The sequence below is a fragment of the Amblyomma americanum genome, chromosome 6, assembly GCF_052857255.1.
Source record: "Amblyomma americanum isolate KBUSLIRL-KWMA chromosome 6, ASM5285725v1, whole genome shotgun sequence".
Lineage (NCBI taxonomy): Eukaryota > Metazoa > Arthropoda > Arachnida > Ixodida > Ixodidae > Amblyomma > Amblyomma americanum.
Window position 1 is genome coordinate 87,772,945 of NC_135502.1, and position 26,319 is coordinate 87,799,263.

At 46.8% G+C, this 26,319-nt stretch overlaps 1 protein-coding gene and 1 pseudogene across 1 annotated transcript; one reads left to right on the top strand and one right to left on the bottom strand.

Moving 5' to 3' along the window:
- Positions 1–7,925: 7,925 nt before the first annotated feature.
- On the bottom strand, positions 7,926–10,358 carry LOC144094823 (MIF4G domain-containing protein-like). Its single transcript, XM_077628708.1, has 2 exons — positions 10,100–10,358; positions 7,926–8,236 (listed from the first exon to the last, which is right to left on the bottom strand). The coding sequence occupies exons 1-2, from the start codon at positions 10,343–10,345 to the stop codon at positions 8,015–8,017; spliced, it is 468 nt and encodes a 155-aa protein (XP_077484834.1). The 5' UTR covers positions 10,346–10,358; the 3' UTR covers positions 7,926–8,014.
- Positions 10,359–21,181: 10,823 nt separating this feature from the next.
- LOC144094824 (uncharacterized) lies at positions 21,182–23,838 on the top strand (annotated as a pseudogene).
- Positions 23,839–26,319: the final 2,481 nt, after the last annotated feature.

Sequence of the window (26,319 nt, forward strand, 5' to 3'; positions counted from 1 at the left end):
TTCACTATGCCATGACGACCTGGTGGATGTGACGTCAGACCGTTTTCTTGGCTATATTGATACCCAAATTATACATCTTTCGGGGATCTTAAGCTAATTACGCTTAATAGAACATTTTTTTATTTAACTTGACACAAATACGACGTTTTTCAAACCATTCTGTGACAATTTTCTTACGCGGTGACGGCTTTAGGTGAATGTGATGTCACACTGTTCCCGTGGCTATATCTACGGCCGCGCTATTTTGATGCAATTTCGACATTTTTACCTAAAATTAATTTACTAATTACTCTACAGTTCTCGAACTTGTGCTCTAGGTTCATTTTCCCCTCCTCTCTCTGAAACAATCATTCTTTTTCTGCTATCTTTTTTAGTGCCTGAGTTAAACGTGCGACACCCTCTGCGAACGGCAGTATGAGCCATTAAAGGCTTTCGCCCTTAAACACACACTCAACACGCGTAGAGCACTACCGGTCAAAGAAAAAAGTTCACCAGATATTGAGCGTCCCAGGTGAAGCGGGGATGCCTTGTAGACAGGACGGACGCGGGTTGATGAACTGCGACGCGTCGCTGGAAGGAAGCGGCAGAAGAGAGCCAGCTGGTAGTATGTGCGGAGAGGACCATAGGAAGACGCCGGTGGACTCCCGTCAGCAGCCCCACTAACTTGGCAGCAGCAGGAGAAGCATATCCTGGACACGTCGTCGGCGTCCCCAAACGCCGTATGCTTAGTGCAGGAGTGCCTTATCTCCATATTCCCGGTGGCGAGCGTGAGTGGGGGCGTGGGAGTCACGTTCACCGCTGGCGCGGGGGACGAGGGGGAATACCAGTGTATCCCACAACTTATGGCTTCAGCATTCCTTACCCTTCTTTCCTTTCGCCCTTTCTCTGATCTCGCCCCCATGCTTTTTCTTTTTCCGTTATTTTCAGTTATCTTTTTCAGGTACTTTGTTAAGTCATGCTGACTACATCGTTACCTGAGTTTTTCAGGCGAATGCAGCCAATCATACCCAGCCACCTGTCCCAGCTCAACATACAGCCTTTCATGCCCATGCTCCCAATCTCTCCACACGCCACACACCGAGAATCCTTTTTAATTTATTTCTTCTACTTCCAAATATTACACGTAAACTTTCTATGGTGAAGCAGAGCCTCTGCAGAAGTGTTTTCTTCGCCATATCACCCTCTGTTAGCTTTGATGCGAACATTTTCCCGAAAATTGTTTAGGCCTCGCCCACCAGACAAATATCAGGGCTTTTCTCTCAAACGATGCAAATAGGCATTCGAATTGTCATGCTTATCGTCGAAAGCAGCCATGAGCATCCTTGTACCAGCAGATAGGCGTGTCGCCAGAATACCTTACGAAAATCTTGTAGCCTTTTGCACCGCTCCAACGCTAGCGTTTGCTAAGAATAACTCGAGCTAAAGCACTTCCTTCTCCGGCGCCTTTCTCTCTTCTAATTCTGCCGTTAGTTTAGTCTCTCTACAAGCGCTTATTTATGCTCCAACTACCGTTTGGTCTAAAACCCGTTTGCCAAGCATTTCACCCCTCAAAAGCCGAGCATCTGGACAGCGGAAATCTTGTACCCATTAGAAAACCGGTGGGCGCCCTGTTGCACTGGAGATCGAACACAGCACCTACAGAATTTCAGGCCAATGCTCTGCCCCCAGGCCATCGCTACTGCTTTCGTGAACTCGAGCATTTCGAATCTCAACATATGCGTCCGGATGTCCATATCTCTCCTTTAGCACGAACACGAACTCGTTGACGTTAACGCTATATATGACAAAAAGACGATGAGCATCCTGCCAGCCTAGAAACAAAGTTTTCGTTACATATCTATGCCGTGAATAAACAAGGCACGGAGGTGCACGTCTCCTAAAACAACGTTTACTGAAACGATCAAACACAACAAAACTGAAAGGAAAAGATTTACATCGTATAAATATACTAACACAAATGAAGCAGATTGCCCACACGCCGGCGGTGTTAAGAATTACGCCAAATAGTCTTAACAATGAAAACTCCATATAGCAATCGAATGATTACAAGTGCAAACAGTGCAGTCGGTACTTGATGTGCATGCTTGTGAATTACTTCGCTCGAGGTGATCTCGCCGCCGCCTGCTGATCGTTGCCGGGATGCGTCGGCGTATGAGGGCTTCCTCAATGCATGTTCTCTGCTTCGACTTCAAAACTGGAGTACACCCCCCCTCCCTCCACATTTTACCCGAGTGGTTTCACGGAGCGGACGTCGTCGCATACCGTCTTCCTCCCCCTGCGGGTGCATTGTGCGCATGTATCTTCAAGGCCGTGGGCTCGGATACACTTGCTGTCCAAGCACACTGCGCGCCCACGCCGTCTTCTTTTCTTCCCTCTCCGTGTAAACAATTGTTTGTTCCGTGCGGACATTCTTGCTTTACGCCCTCTCTTTCACTCCTTCCACGTGGCCACGCCGGTTGCGTCTGCTGTATGCCATAGTTGTCTTTATTCGCTTCCTTTCATGACGCGGCGTCCCGCACTCTCTCGTGACGCCTGGACGAAGTTGGGCGCTGTACGGAGCACTTCGGTACAGTTTCGCGTGCTCAGGTGAATAGTGCGAGATTTGCGGTTAATAGTTCGGACTGTGGCAACATACACAAGCTCAATATGCTGCGTGGCATTGGCGCGTTTAGCGTCAGGTACAGTACCTTGACGGACCATTCAGCGCGCACTGGCACACCGAAAACCATTGGAAATACAGTGTATCGGCTGTACAGCTCTATGCTCAGACTTTTGGCTGTCCCATGGTCTGTTAATATTCGGCTAGGCCCTGTTACTCGTTTTTATCATGTTAGGCAGATTATTTATTTAAGCAGGATCTCTATTCATCGCTTCCTCAGAGTTTTTGTCAACTTTTGTAGCGATAGCTACATTACGGTAGCATTTCAAGCCTTCAGCGTGGTGGCGTGGCCCTGTTGCTGCGCCGCCACGCTGTCACGTGGTTGGTCACCTGATGTGGAGCAGCTGCCGGCGGCGCGGCGCCGTGACTGATCACGTGGTTGGTCACGTGACCAGGTTCCACTCAGCCAGCTGTAGCTATTTCCTCACTACATGTTTAACTAGAGCGAAACCACCGCCCATTTTTTTAGGGTTCTTCAATGGAAAATCTCATTTAGCTGTGTTCGTTAGGGCAGTAGTTTTTTCTAGAGTTTTCTTATACTCATTTTCAAGAAAATGCCTGTGCAAAGACTTGATTTTGATCCTTTTCCCTCTAATCTTATTTACCGCTCAATGCACTTTTGATTGCCAGGTAATGGTGTCTGTGCTAGCAAACATGCAAAAAATTGGCGGTGGTTTAGCTGTGGATAAACCTGGAGTGACGCTATAGCTACAGTTGGCCGAGTGGAACTCGCTCAGTCCAATTACAAAGTCAGTCTTTCTCCGCTTCGTTTCGCTGGGCGCTCCTTTTCTTTTTGTCCCTGGACGTGGACCACTCTCTCCCCTCTCTCCCCCTCTGCAGTCCTCCCCCACTCGGTTTCGCCGGCGCGCCGCTCTGCTGGCAGCTGCCACGGTGGCCACGGCTCCGCCAAGCTGAAGGCTCGAAATGCTAGCGTAATGTAGGCGCGTGGCGAGCACACCAGCTGCGTGCTCTAACGTCACTCCGCGCATGCGCACAACTGACGAGGCGGGAGACGTCTGCTCCGCCGTCCACGCAACAGTGAGGCGCGCACACCATTCCATTCCATTCCAAAAACTTTTATTTCCATCAGAAATGGAGGCCCCCTACTCCCTACCCCTGGCGCGCAGGCCTAGGGACAGGGGCCGGGGCCTCCGCGACTAGATGCAGGCAAAGAGTTGCTGTCTCTTCGCGGCCTCTACCGCCAGATGGATGGCTTTCCTCTGCATGGCGGGGTCCGCGCTTTGCAGAAGGGTCTCCCAGGCTTCTCTACTATTTATTCCTTCATTGACCCCTGGGGAGTGTGTGCATTGCCAGATTATGTGGTCGAGGGTCCCCCTCTTCCCGCATTCCTTACATTTATCGTCTATGTCTTCGTCTTTCAGGACACCAGCTCTGGACTATGACGTCACACTCCGCGCGTGCGCGCAGCTGGCGGAGCGGTGGTGCCACGGCTCAAGCGCGTAGCCACGCTGACCTCGCGAAGTGGCTAGCGCAGTGTAGCGATCGGTACAAAATGTTACTTTCACTGGGAATTTCTTGTGCAGGCCATATACGGAAACACTGCAGGTGAAGACTTGGCTTCAGGAAAAGAGCATTTTTATGCCATCTGTTAACTGCCGCCTCTCCTACGTTCATGCAACAACGACACATTGCTTCATCAGTCGTAAGGAGGCACTTCTTATCAGGTATGTCTTGCACCAGACCTCGAAAAACGAATTCTTTACACATCTCATACCCAAGGCTACCTCACCGGAATACACTGTGTTGATGCGCCTCTTGATGTGTTTTTTTTTATGATTCAATTAAGCATCATGTGAAAAACTAGAATAATAGACCGGTATTGTTCATCAGTTGGTTCGGGGAAATCTCATTGCTGCCAATTGAATTTTCGTCTCAGAAAAGAATATGAACAGACCGAGTTTATAAAGGAGTGACACTCCCTCGTGGTGATGTGCTCAACCTTACCGTCCGTCTAGTTCCCTGTATTTTTGACGTAGTCTTTGCCACAGTTTCCTAAAGATTTGAAAATAGTTGATGTGAACAGAACAATTTCCAGTCTAATAAAAGCTGTATATTAAAAAAATGAATGGCGGTATAGCATTTCCAAGCAACAGCTATCGGGCAAAGCGCAGTTTTTTGCAAGTGGACACCTCTGCCACGTTCCTGAGAACGCGATTGAGGTGTCCATTGACCTAGGGAACCTCCTATTCCTGTCTTTAACTTTTTCATCGTCAATGCCACTTTACCCAATGTACGCTGGCGTCATTTCCACTAGTGCTATGTTTCTGCCACATCGCTGGCCACACCAACGCATTTAGCGCAAATCTCTATAACACTGCCTCCACAGTGCTCAAAACGCGAACATTAGTTTAGAGTATCATTATTAATGAAGGAGACCACGTACAATTCAGAGCGCGAAAGTGTGTTGCACTTTAACACGAGACGTTATCGGCTGCGGCGGCAGCGAAGTGTTCTCGTGCTGTGAACGGCGAAATTGATTTGTTCACGCTGACCCGGGTTCGAAGTGCCCAATGGTTTGCCCAATGTCACCCTCAAGGTGATAGTGAACACAAACCGGTGAGCCGACTTGACCTATGTTAAGTGGTGCTGTCACACTAAAAAAATGCTGTGATGGCGCAGTGCCCCAGTGAAGTGGCCACCGACGCAGATCTGTTCCTGCCTGCCGGACTGGCTACGCCAATTCCGGGGAAATGGTATTTTTCCTTCTTTCCTTGTAATATGGTCAATGCCGATGACGTCATCAGGTGACGTAGGTTTTCTGTCTGCTTCTAATGTGCGCTGGGTGTCATGATTGATGAGTCGTATAATGCTTTCACCTGGCTTGGCTTAATAACCAAAAAGCTCAAAGCCTCTACTTCCCCCCTCCCTATAAGTTTTCGGAGCTACCGTGCTTGAATAATTTTTGGGTTCACAAGAACTGTGTCTCATTCACGACTTCAAAAGCCGTGGCAGGCAGTCACGCATTTTTCCAGAATGGCTTGTACGGCATAGTTATCGTACTAGCCATAAAAAAGCCCCCAGGACGCGGAGAACGCGATCCAGGCGCAGAGGTGACGCCTTGCGACGAATATTTGCATTCACTGCAGTACTCTGGACCTCATGAGTCCTTATAGCACTTCCGAAAGTTTGATTTAGATGACCTCCCTAATAACAGAGCTATAGGTTTTTGATCACTGTTATGCGTCCTGGAGACTTATGTGCCCAGTAGTAAGTCTCACTTCGGCCCACGCATTGCCGTTGTCGTTTTCATCCAGGGAGGGGGGAGGGGGGGGGCTGTGTTTTGACCACTCCATGCTCGTACCCTCCGGTCGCTTCTTTCAATTTTTGCCGTCATACGGTGCGACCCAAGATGGGGATAGGTCCCAAGCACATCGAAATGCATATAGGTGGTATACGCACTGGCGCACAGCCGCGCCGCCGCCTACTCCTTGCCTAACTGTCTTCTGCGTATATCAGCTGAGCCCATGATTTACAACCTGTACATATCTAACCTTGATATGCTGCTTCAAATTTTATTCTTTGGTTGACCTACGAAATTTTTGCACGAAGTGCATCCTGAATAAGCGCAGGACGGCCTCCACAGTTTGCTCAAATGATTAATGAAAAGATGTGACCTCGTGCTTTCTCTGATCTTGAAATGAATTCCTGTTTTACGGTGGAGTCGTGGTCACCCAAGCGGCGTCTTTATATCGTGGACGATGTGGACTCTGCGCTTGCGTCAGGGTGATATACTGCAAGCTCGCGAGCTGCCGCGGCTACCTCGATCCCTACCAAAACAGCGCACTAATTTGTGCACCGTGCGCTGTGTTGTTAGGCACGAAAAAGAGACACGACACTCACAAAGCGCGGACTACCAAGTGTCAGCTAGCAGCCACTCTCGTGTCGAATTTCGTCAGCACAGCGCACACAGTGCGAAAGTGAACAGCCCAGTATGCTGCCTTATGAGCGGCCGTTGTGAAAAACTACTACCACCTTTATGCAAAATAACGACTGCTCCAGGTTGGTAGCAAGGCTTCCCAAGTCCGGTCATATTGTTATGCGTTGTATGCAGAGGACACTCACATAACACATAATCGGCGCCTTCAGATATATTTACCGGCTGTGCTCATGCTGCGTGGACGCCGCAGCGAGAGGCCTGATCACCGCTCGCTACCTCACGAATGTGTCTCAAATAAATGCGGCTCTCAGGTTTCATGGAAGCGCTGCTCCCATTGACCACTATCCGAGCTTCTCTATGTAGCCCAGAAATGGGGGAAGCAAAACCTGTGACCAACTTTATTCGCGGGCTTGTTTTCACGACCTAGTTACGAGCTACTATCGCGCTGAGCGGCTGCTGGCCGCATCTCTGATGGACGCGGATGCCAAACGGCAGTCTGAATGCGACATGGACAATGTCCCAACCGCCGACTATAGGCGCGTTGGACATGCTGGATGTCTTTGGGCTCTCACCTCCCAGCTGTATGCGGCGTCTATAGTATAGGAGGAATGCACTGGCGCACAGCCGCGGCTCACCACTGCGCCGCGGCTGTGCGCCAGTGCATTTCCCCTATAGTGAGAACCCGAAGACATCCAGCGGGTCCAACGCGCCTATAGTCGGCGGTTGGGACATTATGCATGACAGCACTGGCCGATAAAGTTCGGAAGTTAGAAATAATGATAGACAGAATAGAAGAGCGGTTAAACCCGAGAGTAATGCAGGATATTCTAAACGCTTAATAAAGGCTGCCTTTGGTTCTGCTGCGGTCTAACAGCAATGAAGTACAAACTGACAATTGCACAAACATCACCACCAGAGAATTACACTTACTGCAGTGCTTTATTTTTCTTTCGCGAAAACGAAAATTTTCTGTGCCTTTATTTTTGTCCTGTTTTGTTAATTTCAACATTTCCGTTCACGCGAAAATGCCGCAGAAACGCTCATCTCGAGCAAGAAACAAAACACGGATGTGAACAAGTGAATTTAAAAAGCAGAAAAAACTTCATTCTTTTCACAATTATCTTGGACTGCTTATTTATTGTGTCCAACACTTTCAAACAAGAGATTAATGCAAAAGTATGCTGCAGATCTTCATGAAGCACAGGCTCCCACAAAAAGGAGACAGCACAGCATTGAAATGTTCGAAATGTACATTCATTTATTGCCCACGAATTCGCAAATGGCTTCAAACAGTGCTACCGGAACAAAAGGAAAAGATTTTTAGGACCGTCATGTGCTTCTAAGTTTTAAGAAATAAACGTGCGGCTGGAAATTACGCCATACCCTCAACTTCAGAATGCTGCCAAATTGAAAAGGCTTGAAACAGAATCAACAATTTTTGCCATATAAGATTCAACTTAAAGTACTGTGCTGTCGTAGTACTTCTGCTGCCCGATGTTCATCTTCCATCCGGAGGCACGCAGCTCGATAAGGTGGAGCAGATGCTTGCCAGTGATGGACGAGAAGCCGTGCTCAAGGAACGACTCCCGCATCCGCCACACCAAGGCCTCCATGAGATCGGGGTTGAAGTGCTCGATGACCTTCCCGGTGCGGGTCAGAACCGAACGCAAACAATCCACCTGCGAGAAAGTCGATAACAGTGGTTAGTGATATGATCGGGAGGGCAACAGTGAGCACGATATCGCATAACGTCCAGTGCCCTCGATGCTAGCGCCAGCTCAGCAGAGCGGAATCACTTAGGGTAATACAAAAACCGGCAAATATAGCAGTCATCAATGTAATGCACATTTACCCACAGGAAAATGATAAGCTCCCCATAGATGAGCAATAAAATGGTTCGGTTTGGTTTTATGGCGATTTAACGTCCCAAAGCGATTCGAGCTATTAGAGACGCCGTAGTGAAGGGTTCCGGAAATTTGGATCACCTGGGGCTCTTTAACGTGCACTGACAGCGCACAGTACACAAGCCTCTATAATTTCGCCTCCCTCGAAAATCGACCGCCGCTTCTTTCGTGTCAGCAGCCGAGCGCTATAAACACGTAGCCACCGCGGCGGCCCCGCAATGAAAATGACCCCTGAAGAGGCTCTTAACCTTGTCTTTAATACTTTTCTGGATTATACGTCAAAAAGCGCTTTCTGAGAGTACAATTTCTGGACAATGAAAGCGAACGAGCAGTGTTGCCTCAACAAGAGCACTCTTCAGAATGGTGCGGAAGGTGCCATATTGAACTGAAATGGATTCACCGACATCGATTAGGTTTCCCAATGTTTATGACTAATTTCTGCCACCCGAGCGAGCACCCGCTTCAGGAAAGCTATTTACACTCAAGAAGCCGAAAAACAGTGGCTTTTGGCTTGACAGCATACCTAACCATACAGAGCAAAAAGCATGTGCTAAAACAGTAAAGGATGACCCGAAAAAAACATTTTGCTTGACGTGTCTTTACAGAGCCTTTTTTTTTAAAGAAAACGCTCTGGCTTTACGCTGACCTATGAAGCAAACGCAGCTTCTCATCCAGTTGTTAAAATTTACATTGACAAGAAATTGAATCGGGGCTGTATTGATATACTACCACCGGCTATAAATTAAAAACATTCTTATATGCGACAAAACACCGGGAAATGCAAGGCATGTATCCGCGCCGCCACCCGCTTTCTTTAAGCTGTAGTGCCTCATTCCAGTTCTCACCGCAGCGAGCGCCGATGGTAGCCCACGACAGTATTCACATCAAAATTTTTATAGCGAAGTCTACGTTATAGCGCGACGCCACAAGTTAAGAGAGGAAAAATTGTGTCCAATTTTAACCAATTTTCTCGATAATAACTGAGGCACTAAATGAAAAAGAAAACATTAAAATAGCCAGGAAAACCCACAGAATAAAGTGACCTTATATAAAGGGTCCCCTACCTTCCTCTTCCGAGCATCCGATGTTTACAGTCAGGATAAAAAACATAGAGTAATTCCCAGCATTACTGGCTCTCTTCAGGAGTTGACACTCTTGAGAGTATCACCCTAAATAAATTAAGGTATCGTCCGGTGGGCGACTTGGGACATAACTCCCTTAAAGAAGGCATACGAGTGGCACAGAGGACGGAGGCGCATGTCATGGTCTTCTCCGTTGCTGGTACCCTGTACGCCATTCGTGCGATTTGGTTCAAGAAATTGTTAAGGATTGCGGCACGGACCGCGTGCTGAGCACTCGCAGTACCACCGAAAATCACTGCAAACCGACATTTTGATTTCTGTGTGCGTTATTTTGTGATTGGGCAAGCTTTTACATGCGATCCCGGCAAATTACTTGAAATCAATGGGCTCCTAAATTTAATACTTTCCAGATTTTCAAGACACCCTGAAGACTCGCAGGATTACTACTTCAGGCAGTGATAGCTGCGACCTTCTTCGCTTCAAGTATCCCGCTTGAGGACACAGTAGGTTAATAATGGCTGTGATAAGCCGTAAAAATCTACTTAGAGATCCTTGCCTCGGATGCGTTGCCCAGCCTAGGGGACTCCAGAATGTCGTGGCAGCAGTCGCAGAGCAGCTTGGCCAGGAACAGAATGCTGTTCTTCATGTGGTCACCTCCGCTGCGGCCTCGCATCCACAGCAGGAGCTCAGCCAAGAAGGACACGAAAGCCGTCCAGCGACGCTGCACCGGCTCCAACTCGTTTTGGGGTCGAAACAGCTGGTCCCGCTTGTCGAACCACTCGGAGCAGGCGCTCAGAAGCATGGGCAGAAATTGTTTGGCGCTGTCCTTCTGCGGGTGCCATAGAAATACACGAGAAAGTCAGCTTCGTTGGCATCTTCTGCATTCTTTGACTACGATGTGAGGACATCTATACGGCCAACATCGCACCAGATTGATCCCTTTCATGTATTCATTACTACATGATATGGCATGCTGTGTTGAGCTTAAAGCTGAACTGCAACTTTGGCAGCAAAGTTTGCTGTTTTGACTACTCATGGGCACTAGAAAGGTTTCTTTGTCAGCATCCTTTTCTAAAGGACATGTACTTTTGCACCATGTAGCAAAACATTTCCGAGCGACATTCGAAATTCTAAAGACTGATATGGCTATAACAAGCGAGAGGCTAAAATGGTCTATTTGCAACTAGGCGCCTAACGTTTATAGTTAAAAACTTAATCTGTGATAATTAATAAACGGCCTCACTAAATATGATTTACCGATTTTCTTGTGTCCCCGAACAATGCGAACAAGCCATTCGTGTACCCCCCAAAAAAACTCTTTAGAACATTACTGTGTCTTAACTCAAACAACCTGTACACTGTCAACAGCGGTCCAGATTTCGCTTTAGTGCTTTCAATGTGCCTGGCATGCCCCCAATCTAACGATGAGAATATTTGACGCCTCATACAGAACTGGTACTCCTGTTTCAAGGATTTATGAAGCGTGTTGCAGCCGAAGCCTGCACATGTTCTGCAGTCGCGTGGTTAGACCTCCCACTGAATATGATGTAAGCACGCACACCTGACAGCCAGTTTCATGCAGGGCACACTGAAATGAACGAATCGCAGATGACACGAATTGAATCGCTTGTACCTATTCTTAGCAGTCCTAGGTTTAGTTCGGCCAGCAGCGAACCGACGAAACGCCCTAACTTCGGCGCCGAAGTAGCTTCATCATCATCATTACCGTCGCTTTAAAGCTTGCCCTTGTCTGGGGCAGTTGTTTTTAGATAGAGCCAATTTGATATAATAATTAAGACAAGTAACGACAACAAAACGCAAGGAAAAATATGAATTCCGCGAGTGAAAACGCCGTTTGGACTATTTAATTGAAATTCGCGGTCATGCATGCATAGAAACAGACGACAAGGACACCAAGTACAAGAGCTACGGTTTGAAGGAATAATTAAGACACCGCGGATTGTGAGTTATTCTCACGTGCAATATACTGTGCTATATGCTGCGACATGTACAGCGCAGCAGTGTCGACCGAAATATGAACTACATGGATTGAGAAGGCACATGCAATGAACAGGAGGAAATGCCGGCTGACCGCGATCAGGAAGAAGCAGAGTTGAACAGCTGGCTCCGTGTTTTGCGTGCCCTGTGTGGCTCTTTGGCAGATAGAATTCGCCAGCTCCGTCAGCTGCTGGGTGCTCAGGGCGTTCAGATCTACGGGCAAACAAACTTGTAAGGAACCAAGTGCAGCAAAACCCTAACTTGTCCGCTTGCCTTCACGGACGTCAAGTGGATTCACAACAAAATTGAATTCGTCGTGGCAGCCACGCTTTAGACATGCTGGTTAAGGTATGAAAAGCAAGAAAGGCGGCAGACAAACTCTATAGCACAACAAAAGCATCTTCGGTGGGATTTTTAATGCGGGAGATGCAGTCGTCCATCCGAGCTAACTGCGTGAACCACCTTCCCCAGATCACTCTTGCGGCACACCCCCCGGATTTGCCGCACCCTCCAGATCCGACGGTTAAGTTGTTTTCCGCCTGGATTATAGCCTGTTCAGCCTAGGTTAAATTTGCAGAAACGTTGAAACTCGCTGCACTCAAACCCAACCTTATAGCGCTGCGCGACTAGGCAGGGTAGCTCTAAAAAGTGCCATTGATGTGTAGTCATGGAAGTTGAAATCTACTACACAAAGAAGGAACGCAGTTGCACGCTTTCTCACCTTGAAGCGCCTTCTTGATGAGGTCTTCGTTCTGGGCGTGCAAGGAGGTATTGGCGGGTTCCGGCTCGTCGCCCAAGGCGCACTTGGGCTTCAAAAACGGGGGGCGGCTCCTAACCGCCGACCGGTCCATCCTTGGCCACGGCATCAAGGAGGGTACTGCGGCTGGAACCTGGAAGACGACAGCGGAGCACGACATTGAGAAACGATGATCAGAGCCTGCTTGCAGGCCATTGTAGCCGTACTCGAACAATAGTCTCATGCTGTTGAACCTCTGAAGCAGGCACACGGCGCACCTGACGTTAGTACTGAACTGCAGATTGTGATACTACTCACATTTCTCCAAGGGTGTTTAAGCTGGCTAGTTATTTTTAGCATTAACCTGAGCGTATCTATGGGACATAAGAAGAGACACGGAGGAGCCTCACAAAATCAAACATGAAACTATTGCAGCAAGACAACTGTTGCTTGGATTTCATCAACGTGGGCTCTCACTGCCTTCTGCTACCGTTCTTAGCAAGTTTAATGATTATACGACTGCCCCAAAGAGGGCAGTCGGACAGAAACATCTTCAATGTTACTTTCGTGGTGTGAATCATACCTACGGGAGGTATCTTTTATTAACGTCTTGAACTTCGTCTTAGAGAAAAATAACTCAAACCGAGAAACATAAGCTGGTACTGCAAGCAGCTTCTTTACCGCTGCTTTCATGCTGCTCACTTCGTTGTATATTTACTGATTTCATCCCAATCTATATCCGCCTTGTGCTCTGCGCCTATAACCATCATTTTTAGTGGCCCTAAGCACTCATGATTCCCACCCCTATCTTCAGTTCTTTCTCAATTTTTTGTCCCGGTATTTCGCCCTCCTGCGCCGGTCGATCGCTTTTTCCCACTAATTTTATTCCACACCAACCTACACTTAGCATGACACTGCACGAAGTCAATGACCGCTATTCCAGCACCACGCGGATATCGTCCTTTTGCTAGGGCAAAAATGAATCACAGTAGTAATAGTGATTCCGGCCAATCCTCTTCAGAAGCCACCCTGTCTAGACAATACAATTCCCAATTCGACCTGGCAATCCCACTACCCTTCGCACATCACAGCCTCTGACTGCAGCTGCCTCCTCGGACCGAAGAAAGTAATTAAACCCTCGTAGTAATGAACGCTTTGCCACAAGATATCCAAGTACTCTTATCATTGCACTGGCTAGCAGACCGACACAGAACACTCGTTCATTTTACATTGTATTTCCCCAAACCATCTTATTTTCCCAGACGCTGTACCTCAAACCCTAACATGCTCTTGAAAAGTTTATTTTCATCCTTGCAAACTCGACCCTTAATGGATCGTCATGCCAGTGGCTCCTGCATTGTTATTCGTTGTTGTTCCATACAACCCTTCCCAATTGCAACAATCGTTATACGATGGGTGTCCGAGACCCAAAAGATGTGTGCCGAACAGAGGATGGACACCATTTCAATATTGCAGTAATTGTTCAAGAATTTATTATATTTATTTTTCGTCATCTTGCTACCGTCTTGTTGACCTTGGCCTCCGTATGCACTATCGGGAATTATTAAAGTGTTCAGGACGCACGAAATGCGGTATCAGCCCGGATAGCAGACAGCCCAATAATCGATCATCTTATTTCACTACCTCAAGCTACACAACGAGACCAGATTATTCACCCCCAAATGTCGTCTCGAGACACCATAGCCAGGGATATTCGTTGCGGCTCAGGTGTCCTCGAGACTTTTGCGCCATAGTACACTGTCTTCTTCCCTGCCACATAATCCTCAGCACGAATTTTACGTGGGGCCCCTAATACCGCATTTACACGGGCGACCTTAACCACAGTTAAGGTAACTACGGTTCCCCGTAACTATAGTTAGCCGCGCTCACACGGCAGACGAAACTGCAGTTACGCCACCTAACCACAGTTACGCAAACCAAGCTTGCTGACCACCGTTTGCTACCTTAACCGACAATATGGCGGCGCCCGTGGCAGAAGCGACATCGAACGACTCGTCCTCCCAGAGTTGTGTCATCTGGCTTGACTCAACAACCGCAGCCCTGATACGGATCTGATACGGTAACACGCGCAACGCTCGGATATATGCTGCGATTGTTGTGGAACTGAACGCCGGGCTGCCGCCGGGACAAGGACCATACACCAGCAAACAAGTGAAGCCGAAAATGAAAAACCTCAACAAGAAATACGGTAAGTGCGACCTTAACCGAACGATGCTCGAGCCATCGGGTTCTTGGCGCTGTTTTCATAGTGCAGCTTAACTGCCTACGTCAGCCTCGCATGTGCGACAGTAGAATGTGTTGTCGTGGAGCATCGCGTCGATTCTTTTCGTCGTCGTCGCACAGTTCTGGAGTGTCGAAGACGATCTTGAGAATGCATCGTTGAGGTAGTAAGGATCGAGAGTAATGACCCAGGCAGGAGCAGCATACGCAGCACTTAGAAGCTTCGCTCGTGCACGCGTGCATGGCGCTGCATGCAAACTTCGTCCCCCTCGTTACACGCGTGTTGTTCGTCGTTTTTATTTGCAAATTGCGAGCTGCAGCGCTGACAGCATTGCTGTACGCGTCGCTATTTCTGGCCACCTGCTAGAGCAACAATGTAGTTAATTGAATTTCTAGATTTATTTCATATTTCTTTACCAGGCTTCACTGTGTACTAGCAGCATTTGTGAAGTAGTATACACAGTGCAGCCTGTGAAAGATATAAGAAATAAATCTACAAATTAACCAAGTAAGATATTGCTAGAATGACAATAGTTGAACCATAATGCACAGTCGTGGCTTCAATTGCAAAGCAGCAACTAGCAGGATGTAGTTTAGCCACATTGCAAATGTAAATTGCATGCGTTAATTTCACCAGTTCCTGTGCATATACATTAGACACTTATCTATGAAATTTTATTCTTGCATTGAGAATTTGTACAGTGAAGCTTAATCCATTGAGAGAAATGCTGTGATCACAACCTGCAAATGTTTTTTTAGCAACACATTTAATAGCTCACATCATTTCTATTTGTCCAGGCAGCTGAGACAGACAAGCACTTCAACTGGGTCGCCTGGTGTCCCATGGATCTTCTACTGGCAGCTCCAGTTTCCTCGGCTGCCTTCCCATCAACGATGATGGGCGAGTCGAGGAAAGTTTAGAGGTAATTTGTGATTTATACCATCATGTGTATGTAATCTGTCGTTCAGATTACTTCAGAATTCTATTGCTGCTCATTTCTCAGAGCAGAACTTATACTCATTATATTATAAAATGCTGGCCAACAATAGATAATAAAGAACAGACTCAAGCAGTTGTGTAAGCCACTTCCACAAACATGGCCACTGGCCTCTACGTCTACATTTTTTCCTTGTGCTGTTGTTCTTTGTCATGAAACGTGAACCAACTAGCCAAGGAACTCCCGCTGCTCGTCCATAAATCTTTGTTTTTTTTCTAGCAATTCTACATATCGGTAGTTAGCTGGTTGTCTCCCAATATACTTAATGTTACCATGTCAGAGCAAAGACCACTTTGTTGTACAGCGAGTTCAATGTGCATTGCTGGTTTAGGTTACGTCCTTTTTTTTTAGGTGGGAATCTTGTGTCAAAAGGCACACACTGCGGATGGATACGACTTCTCTCTAGTAAGATGAAGTTAAGGTACGAACCAGAATTTCGGTGCCTTTATTTACGTGATATATAATATTGCTAGTGCTGTATGACAATTCATCTTTCACACCTGTGCACATGCAGCTTCACCTTCATCCTTCTCTCTTGTAGGTACTCATCTTCGTCCATTGATTCTATTAGCAACTGGGCTTGAATACAGTGAAGTAATATAGCAACCTGTGGATCATAAGCTGTTATTGCAAACTGTTGTTTCTCTACAGGAACACTGAAGAGAAGTAGCAAAGTAGATAATAAATTTCTATGTGATATCTGTAATGTCCAAGTAATTCAATAAAACAAAGTGGTGGGCTAGTTGGTGATTCATACTTGGAATGAACGACAGCGTAAAAAAGGACAACCACAGAAGAGAAGCATTCTTTGTGTCATGTCTTCTGTGGTTGTCCTTTTTTGCGCTGTCTTCGTTCGAAGTATATAAGTAATATCTGCATTGTATTGCGCTTTTGTCTATAAGCTCTTTGTGCATGCTTCCTGCATTTATTGCCATTTAACATAAAATACACTCAATTGCAGGTTCAGTGCTGTCTATTCCTTCTTTCTGTATCCCCATTTTTCGTGCTGTTTTTAAGCCTTGAATGATGAACCAACTGACCCAGCAATCCTTCCTTTAGAACCATTGGACAGACTGCATTAATGGCAATGGGGAGCGGATATGGACTTGCGTCTTCAAATTGCAGTGCATTGTCGTGCCGCAGTTCACACCTCACCTTCCATGTACTTCTGTTCAACTTAACCTCATCAGCTCGGTTTACCCTTGGTCAACCATGCCCCACATGCTTGCAGATGTTTAACATATTGCTTGTTATTGACTTTGATCAGCTTGGTATACTGTCTTGTTCAGCTGTTCATTCATTTATTTATTTGCACATACTGCGAGCCATAACTTTGGCCCAAGCAGGAGGGCACACAATTATAAAAGCCAAAAAACCATTATCCGAAACAGCCACAAGTCATTTAAAGGACATAAAATCCAACATTCATCACAACACCAACACTAGGAGCTGTACAAAAATTGCGATTGCACTCTGCGACAGTATCCAGAAAAAAACTGAACTGAACCCATTGGTTCATGTGAAAGTTGGGGCTAGGTAATGCTGATGTACATGTCTGGATCTTCATATATCTATTTACTTATGTTCAAGAAAACAAAAATTTGAACCACTGCCTTCTTACCAGTTTGGCCATCATAAGTTAGTGTTTTTGTAATATATTGTGGAAGCGGATGATTGCATTACATTAGGACACATTTAACCTCTTTTCTGAGATGATAAAATGTTGTCTTGTATATTTCATTATGTGCAGCTGCCAGTTGTCAATGAGGCACCAGACGGCTCGGAAGTGCTCCTGTCATGGGAGGACAGCCTGCCTGAAGGAAGCAGAAGAGACGACCTCTCACAACTTGCGGCTAGCTCACCCATTTGCAGTGCCAGTGCTGCAGTACCTGTACTGCAAAGCATAGGCAACAGCAGTGGCGACACAAGGAGAGCCAGTGCTGGCGTAAGCAGCAGTGCCACAGCAGGGGCAAGCAGCAGTGCCAGTGTTGGCACAAGCACCAAAAGAAGGGAACCCCAAAAGAGCCGCCACAAGCGACAAGGATCTGCTATAAAGCAGCTAGTTGCCGTCCATAAACGAGAAAGCGAGGCAGCAGCAAAGGCCAACTGCAAGGCACACAAAATGCGCAAGAAAATGGTGCGCCTCCAAAAGGAAGCGAATGCCATAAATGCAAGCATGGTGCAACTGCTTGGAAGATTTCTAGACAACGAAGAAAATAATGACTCGCTCAATAAAGAGTGATCAAAGCAGCTGGAAGTTATTTGATATTACAGCATGTGATGAGATGAAATATCTTTTACTGCTGAAAGTTTTGTACTGTTTTAAACAGTGAATTGTATTGTGCAGGCTGGCTATACCGTAGTAGCTTGCAGTATTGGTTATTAACAGAGCCCATGCATACACTGCAGGGGTACACAAGTGCAGGAACTGTTTGCTACAAGGCTGATATTTTTCTTGCAACATAACCGGTATTTTTGGGGGGAGGGGGGGGGGGCAAGGTATAGAACACTGGGAAATTTTGACAACAGCAAAATAGTAATGACATGAAATTGTTCACAGAAAGTGTACTTTGGTTTAACGAGTTGGGATGGGAATGTAATGAAATTTATCACACTGTAAGTCTTTCAAAGCTCTCACCATTGGGTCACATTTACGTCACATTTTTGTGTTTGCTTTGTGTGTGGATGATGTGTGCAAAAATATGAAGCTTCCACCTGTGACCGACATGATTTCGTTACCTTCATGAGCAAAAGGAAAAAATTTCTCGCAACTATTGCTTAACCTTCGACTAGATATAAAATGTTCACTGTAATATGATTGTAAGTACCAACAGCTTTTCTGGTCAGAGGTATCCGCTTCCATTGGGCTAGCATCAGGTGCATGCAACAGCCTAGCCAAAAAATATGGTGATACCCAGGCGGCCCTTATTGGAAAGGTCTATATAGTGAATGCATTTCATTCACTATACTGCTTTCAGAATAAAGTTGAATGGCACAACGGAACAAACACAGGAATACACAGAGACAGAAAAAGCGCCACTGCTGTGTCTTCCTGTGTTTGTTCCTTTGTGCCATTCAACTTTATGATGAACCAACTAACGTGTCAGCAAGTACTGCTGCTTTAAGAAGTAGGAGTGCAAGACTAAAAGCTTGTACTGCTTGACAAGGTACCCACAAGTTGCCGATTGGCAATGTGGCAAGACGATGGCCAGTTATACACGAAAATTATGACCAAACAGCAAGTGATAGAATAGCTGCCAATACGCAGACCATGTGACACAAACACAAGGAAAAAGGTAGTACAATGGCAATGAAAAAGCAACATAAACAGCGGTGCTCAACAAGAATGAATCGTATAAAAATTGAAAGCTCATGCTGGAATTTTACTATCGTCTATGAGCAAAACTGTTTGAAGAAAGAGATTTGATTACAGGAAGTAATGAAATCTTCATTATTAGTTCATTAGAGATGGTTGCATGTAGGTGAAGGTTTGCTTGTCATAAGGAGTACTAGTAGTTGGTACAAACCACTTCGTTTTGTAGTTTAGCAAGAGCCAATAATTAACATTAGCTATATAATGCGACTGTTTTCTGAAAGCCTCGCCCCTACGGTAGCTTTTCAATAGAGGTGTAAAGCAAGACACTCGTGTACTGTGCAATGTCAGTGCATGTTAATGAACCCCATGTGGTGGAAAATTCTGCAGCCCTTCACTACGGCATCACTCATAGCCCAAGCCGCTTTGGAACGTTAAACTCCGTAAGCCAAACCTATTTTATGAAGAACATGTAGGTTACGAAAATTACACTAGTTGTAACCCTCATAACCTTCACCCCAGTAGGGAGCATGCTTCATGGGCGTGCAAAGGTAGCCATCTAAGGTGAGCCCAACCCAGTGTCTGCTCCTTCAATAATGTGTGTGTAGCTCTGTTCAGGGCTGTTCCCTCTTGGTAGAGGTGTACTTCTGAGCTGCTCTTGAGTTTCCCACGGACTGGGTTCTAGCTCAAGGCAAGGTGCTTGGCCAGGGCGTCCCAATGGCCACACCTGACGTCTCTTCCTGGTTGCTTGTGCACACCGGCTGAGGCCGCCTTTCATCAGCACTCTGCACCACACCAAACTAGCTTGAATCACAGCGGTCACTGAGCTGCTCACAAATGTTGTACAGCACGGATCACATAACTGACATTGTGGATGTCACACTCAAGGCCCTTCAGCACCATTCTAAAGCGTGCCTTGACACGTCCAAAAGCATTTTCGACAACACGTCTGGCACTCGGCAGCCGGTAGTTAAAGGTCTGTGAGGGGGACCCAGAGGCAGCTGGAAGGGGTACAGCTTCATCAGGCGCGTCTGCAAGGGGAAAGCTTGATCACCAGGAAGAATTGTGCCAACTCCCACACCTTCAATGAGCTATGTTTCTTCTCGGAACAGCTCACAAGCCAGAGTAGTTGGCAGTCGAGACTTCTGAAACAGTGCCGGGTCATTGTTCCTGCCAGGGCTCCCAACATTCGTGCATAAGAACCTGTATGTGTGGTCGACGACAGCAAGTAGAGCGACACTGTACCACCCCTTATGATTGTATTATTCAGCAGCTTTTTGGATTTGGGGGGCACACCTCGATATGACAGCCATCCACTGCACCGACACCTTGAGAGAAACCACAGACTGCTGGGAATTTACACATGTGCTCGTAAAGCTCAGCTGGTGTTGGGAAATGCACAAATCGTGCTTCCAACAACTCCACTACCATGCCGCAAAATTCGTGAAATATTAAATTAACGCAGTGACTGCTGTGAATTTACACATGTGCTCGTGAAGCTCAGCTGGTGTTGGAAAATGCACAAATCGTGCTTCCAACTGCTCCACAACCACGCTGCAAAATTCGAGAAATATTAAATTAACTGACGCAGTGCTCACGCCAAACAAGTTGGCAGCAGTCCGCTATTCTGCTGATGTTGCGAGGCGGTACAAGCCGATCGCCACGCGTTTCTCCAGCGGAATCGCTTTCCGCATGTTGGTATCTTGCCGGCTCATGCTTCCACAAACAGCCCCCATGTACCGGAATGTGCCGCAGTTGATCCGAAAGTGTTCTCAGAGTCCGCTCTCCGGAAGGTGCCGGCAAAGCGTGGTCTCGTACCACGAGTCTGGGCGCGGGTACGCCGACAGATTTCGCTCACGGACGGACAGGTGCGCCGCCGCCAACAAAAAGAGCTTCGCCCGCCCGCGGTGTCGCTTCCTCGTCTCTTCAAGCATGACAATTTCAGCGCTCAGCGCCAGCACCTGTAGACGCAGGCGTTGCAGCGCTGCCTGATGCGTCACGAACGCAGCCCAAAATTGAGCGTCGCCCTCGTTCACGACAGGCCTGCTAAGGGCCAACATAGGCTTGACATACAAGACGTCCGAAGGATCTTAACTACACAAGCACAGCACTCACTGTGAAAGAAAAGCCACGAAAATAAACAACAACGATAGCAGTGAGCAGCGATGCGTCACAGCGATCACGGGGAAAAGATGCTAAAGTAGCCAAAGTACAGTGTACTAGAATATACTTTGGGTAGTGGAAAGAGCGCGCGGCGCGGCCTACGAGGGAGCTGTTGCCATTTCTGTTAACCGCCGCGCGTGGCGCTGGCGTCTAGAAACCAAGGAGTTCGGCGCCGCAGTAGCGCGTGTAGGTGGCTGTCAATTAGGTTGTGCACGTGCGCTGTTTTTGCTTTTTTTACATCGTTTGCGACATCTTATACGTTCTTGCTTTGCGTCGCACGCTCAAACAGTGGTTCGCATGCAGTCATGGAGAAAAAAACCAAAAGAGCGGAGACGCACTGCTACGCGCCAGGCTGTAAAACCGGGTACCCTGGATTCCGTGAGTTGAACGGACGGACGTTGTCGTTGTTTAAAGCCCCGAAAGACGAAGCCCTACGAAAACAGTGGGAGAGGAATTTGCACCGTAGCGACAAGCCGCTCTCGGAAACGTCGGCGGTGTGCGAAAGGCATTTCGAAGCGCCGTTCATCGTGCGGGATTATGTGCACAAAATCGACGGGAAAGAGGTGAGGATACCTCGTGGCAAACCTGCGCTGACCGCTGATGCCGTACCAACCTTGCTGCCTGACTTGCCGGCCTACCTTTCAAAGCAAGTTCAACAAAAACGGCCAGAGAGAAAGCGTCCAGCTTCCTGTGCTGGGGCACCAGCCAAGAAAGTCCGCTTGTCGCGGCGTGACTTTCACGATTCCTGTCAACACGCCACAAATGTGCCAAACGACAGCGTGAGCCCGAATGTGAACGAGCCTAGTGAGCCTGCTTCATTGCAGAAAATCGCTGACAAACTCAGCCTTCCGAGCACATGGACAAGACTTAATGTTCCCGATTTTGATGCAGTTGTGTGCGCTACGACTACCGTGACCAGAGATCCATTTCTTGTCGCGCACGAGAAGCTGCTGGTGTTTACTGCAGACAACGAGAAACGGGTCTTCGCTCGCCCTTATTTTCATGGCAAAGAAGCGAAAGAAGTTGAAATCAAATCCATGGTAGAAGCTCGAGAAGTTCTTCACCAAACAGCCATTGCCATTGTTTGCAAAGGAGCGATGCACCGACAGCAGTACACCAATGACTACGCTGAACACCTTACAGACCGGCTGAAGGCTTCTGTGCTGCTCGTACAAGATAGTGTGTTCAGCAAGTCCTGTACAGGGGCTGTTACTGACAAAGGTAAGCAGCTAGATTTAGTTATCGAGATAATATAGGGTGCCGTGAAAGTACTCTTAATCTGCAAGGAAGATCGTTGTAAAAATAATGTATGTAATCGAAGTGAAGCGAAGCTTAATTTACCCCGAAATTATACATTTTTGCTGTTTGAGTAATAATGATCTTATTTTTGCTTTTAAGGTTTCTTTTAGCTAATGAACCTTTTAGTTACACCACCAAAGGCCTGTATTACCACTTATTTACAAAAAATAGATTGTTGCAAAGAGCATATTGTGCTAAGATTTTGCATGTAGCATCTTTCACATCATATGCTTTTAAATTACAGGTACTGCCTGTCTGGCATGTCGCTACCTCAGGAAAGGGCTCCAGGCAAGAAGATCTCGAGTAAAAATGCGGAAACCAGTGAAAAGAAACCTTCGAAATTTGCTCAAGTTTTCCCGGCAAAAGACAAAGCGCATTCTGTCACGTCTGTGCACGCTGCGGCAGCATATTCTCAGAATGCAGGACCAGAACAGTCGCATTACTGAAGAAGTTTTCAAAGCAAAAATAGAAAGTCTGCCACCTAAGCAAAAGCAAGCAGCCCATCACATTTTTGCAGCAGCCAAGCGTAAACGCATGAAAGGTATGGTTTACTCAAACGAGTGGATGCTGGAATGCATCATTATGAAAATGAAGGAACCAAAGCTGTATGAACATATGCGCAAGTAGCAGATCCTTGTTCTACCATCAAAAGTCACCCTACGCAATTACACTAGGGAATACAGGTCAGGATTTGGATTCAGCAGGAAGGTTTTCTGCGTGCTAAAGGAGAAGACGAGCTCAATGGATGTCTTCAAGAAACACGGAGGACTGTTGGTCGACGAAATGAAACTTTCAGAGAACCTTTCTGTGATGCCTGGTGGCCATATTGATGGGTTCGTTGATTTGGGCGCTTTTACCCCAGACACTGACAAACACGAAGTGTGTGACCACGGGATGGTAATTGTGTTTGTGCCTTTTGTTGGCAGTTAGACAAATTATTGCTGTGTTTGCTACACACAGCAATGTGAAAGGAAGCCTGCTAGCAAAAATCATGACAGAGGCTGTAATCCTTGCTGAGCAAGCAGGCCTATTTGTTGATTTTATTACCAGCGATGGCGCTGCATGGAACAAGGTGCAGCATCCAGTGGATCCCAGCCGCTCCCTCCATTTTGTATCCGACTTCCCTCATCTGGTGAAATGCCTTAGGAATGGACTCCTGAAGTCGAGCTTCAACACCCCAGCAGGCGCGGTAATAGCAGCTTTCCATTTTGTTTTTTTCCTAAGGGCTCGGAGCAAGCAGCATTGAGCCATATGTGTAGTCATGTACAAACTGTTTCTTATGAAAAAAAATATATCTTTTATGTGTATTACAGGTGTCGCTTCGGCCTGTGCGAGAAGCCCTGAAGCTCGATGGGACTAATGTTACTCTTCAGGCTATGCCCGGTATCAGAAGTTGCCACGTCAACCCGAATAATTTTGAAAAAATGAGGGTCAGTTATGCATTTCAGCTGTTTGGTGATACTGTCCTCAATGGCCTCCGCCTATACAAGACCGAGCTTGAAGCAAGCGGGAGGAGCCTAGAGCCAGTGCTCACATTTTTTGGGTAAGTCCTTTTCTCAATAAACTTGTTTTCTAAGAATGCAAGCCATTTTTGGTCGACATCAATGAAAAAGAATACAGTGCCATTTACTGTGAGAAGAAATTATTATCTAATGTTTTATCATACATTTGTACTGCAGAATGATTCGAGACTTGATAGAAATCATGACGTCCCGGTTCCCTGCCAAAACCCTGCAGCCAGGATCTGTTGCTGAGGGCCAGTTGCTGTCTTTCCTGGCCTACCTCACAGAGTGGGAACTTCATGCTGGGGTACAAGGGGGCTTCCTGTCCGCATCTACAGCAGTGGGGCTTCGAGTCACTGTGTCTAGTGTTTTATGCATACTTGATTATTTGTCAAAACATGTCGGCTACAAGTATATAATGACATCGAAGCTGAGTCAAGACCCTGTCGAAAACCTCTTTGGGATCGTAAGGCAATCATCCGGGTGCAACAGTCATCCCACACCGCAACAATTCCTAATAACTGTTAGCTGCCTCAGCTTCTACGGGCTAGCCAAATCTGTGTCGAATGGGAATGCGGAGCCAGGTGTACTGACGTCCCTCCTAAAGCCAGATGAAGTAGACCCTAGTAAGCCGAGCAAGCAGGACCTCATTGAAAGTTTGCTACACGATGGCAACCTAACTGGTGCAGAGCAACACATAAAAGACCTCTGTAATGTTGTTCCAGATCATGGCCCATGCGTTGTTGCAAAGAGTGATGCAAGGCTAGTTTTTTACATCTGTGGATATGTAGCAAGGAAGCTTGTTCGCAAAACAAACTGTGAAGAATGCCACACATTGCTCCTTACAAGCAAGGAGAGTGTAGAGTTGCTGGGCGCTGCTGATTACACGAGGTTGAAGGACAAAGGTGGTCTCCTGTACCCTCATGGCCGCCTGTTCCGGTTCATCTGTAAACTGGAAGACCTCTTCACTAGTTGCTTCAGTTTACATGAGCTTCATCATGACAGTGTCATGGACATTGTTAATTTGATAAAGTAAAAGCAGCAAGAGAGGGTTGGATGTGCTAATCATTCCGAGTCGCTGACAGTGCAAATGGTTGCCTTCTATGTGACCACACGCCTACACTTCTTTGTAAGGGCTCTTAATCACGCCAGGTGCCAGAAACGTGAAACCGCTAACTACCTGAAGCTAAGTCGGTGCACATGAGCGTGTTTTCTTGTTTTTCAGGGAGCGTTATTTCATTACTTTGCGCTTTCATGTACACCTACTGCAATTGTACTGTATTGTGATTACATCTACTGCAGTTGTTTTGAACCTACGATTTTAAATAAACATTTAGTGTGTAAAAGTGTTTTTTCTTCAATTCTGACTTTATCTGCTTCAGTGCTAAATAAAAATATAGCTTCGTCCAGAGTGTTTGAAGAATAAGACAAAATCACAACAGAGCCTGTAGAAGTCGGCGACCCCAGGCACTGGATACTGCAAAACGAAAAACGCGCAGAACACCTAGCATTGACCTTAAATCAGTAACATATAATAGCGGCAGTGAACATTGGCGCAATTCCGATGTTTCACTGCATTACTGGCGATGCTGTCTGCGACTGTCGCAAAGAGAACTGGAGTGTGAAGCGCTCAGAACGTGCTGTTTGTCTCTCGCAGGAGCTGCTCGTACTAACCCGCAAGTAAAATGACGCACACGTCACCGTTCGGAGCAAATTCTGACTGGTTACTGCAGTAAACATGAAGCTTCACGTATTTCGTGCTTTGCGCCGCCTGCTCAGCTGAGGTAATCTGACGAAAACTTAGCCCTGCTGAAGACAAATTACTTCGATTAATTCGCTCATAAGCAAATAAGAACATTTGCATCAGGAGTAGTAGCATACATGTGGCAATAAAAAAAGAAAACTTCCGTGCTTGCTGCTGCCTGGCTACTGTCGGCCTCAGAATGCTGCTCGGTTAGGCGCCGCTAGCGCCACCTGGTAGAGTTAACATGAAGTGTCTCACGCGCTGACTGCCGCTCTTTCCACTACCCAAGTATTCTAGTACACTGTAGCCAAAGTAGAACGCGCAGTCGGCTACGAAGTCAACTGTGATCATTGTTTAGAACTTGTTTTTAGATTTCGGCTAACGACAACCACAAGCACAAAGAAAAAAGTTTTTAAGTCGGCCTTAGCACAAGAAACAACGTTTTTCCTCTTGTGTGTTCTTTTCAACGTAGCCCTGTTTAATAATACGCCTGAGTGGGCGACGTTTTGACTTCAATGAGGCGAGTATCACATGATCTGTTTCGTCGCACTAACCGAGATGGCTAAATTGTGTGTAAGCGCGGCGAACTGCAGTTAACTCTAACCGTGGTTAAACGCCTTAACTGTAGTCAAGCTTAACCACGGTTAAGGCTGCCCGTGTAAAGAGGGCCTCCGCCTGGCCAAGCGAAACACCTGCTTTGCTACCCTGCCACAGAAATAGATTGCTCCTGGTTTGAAATCACTCTGCCAATCCTGCTCGTTGAGCTTGGCATTGACTGCTGC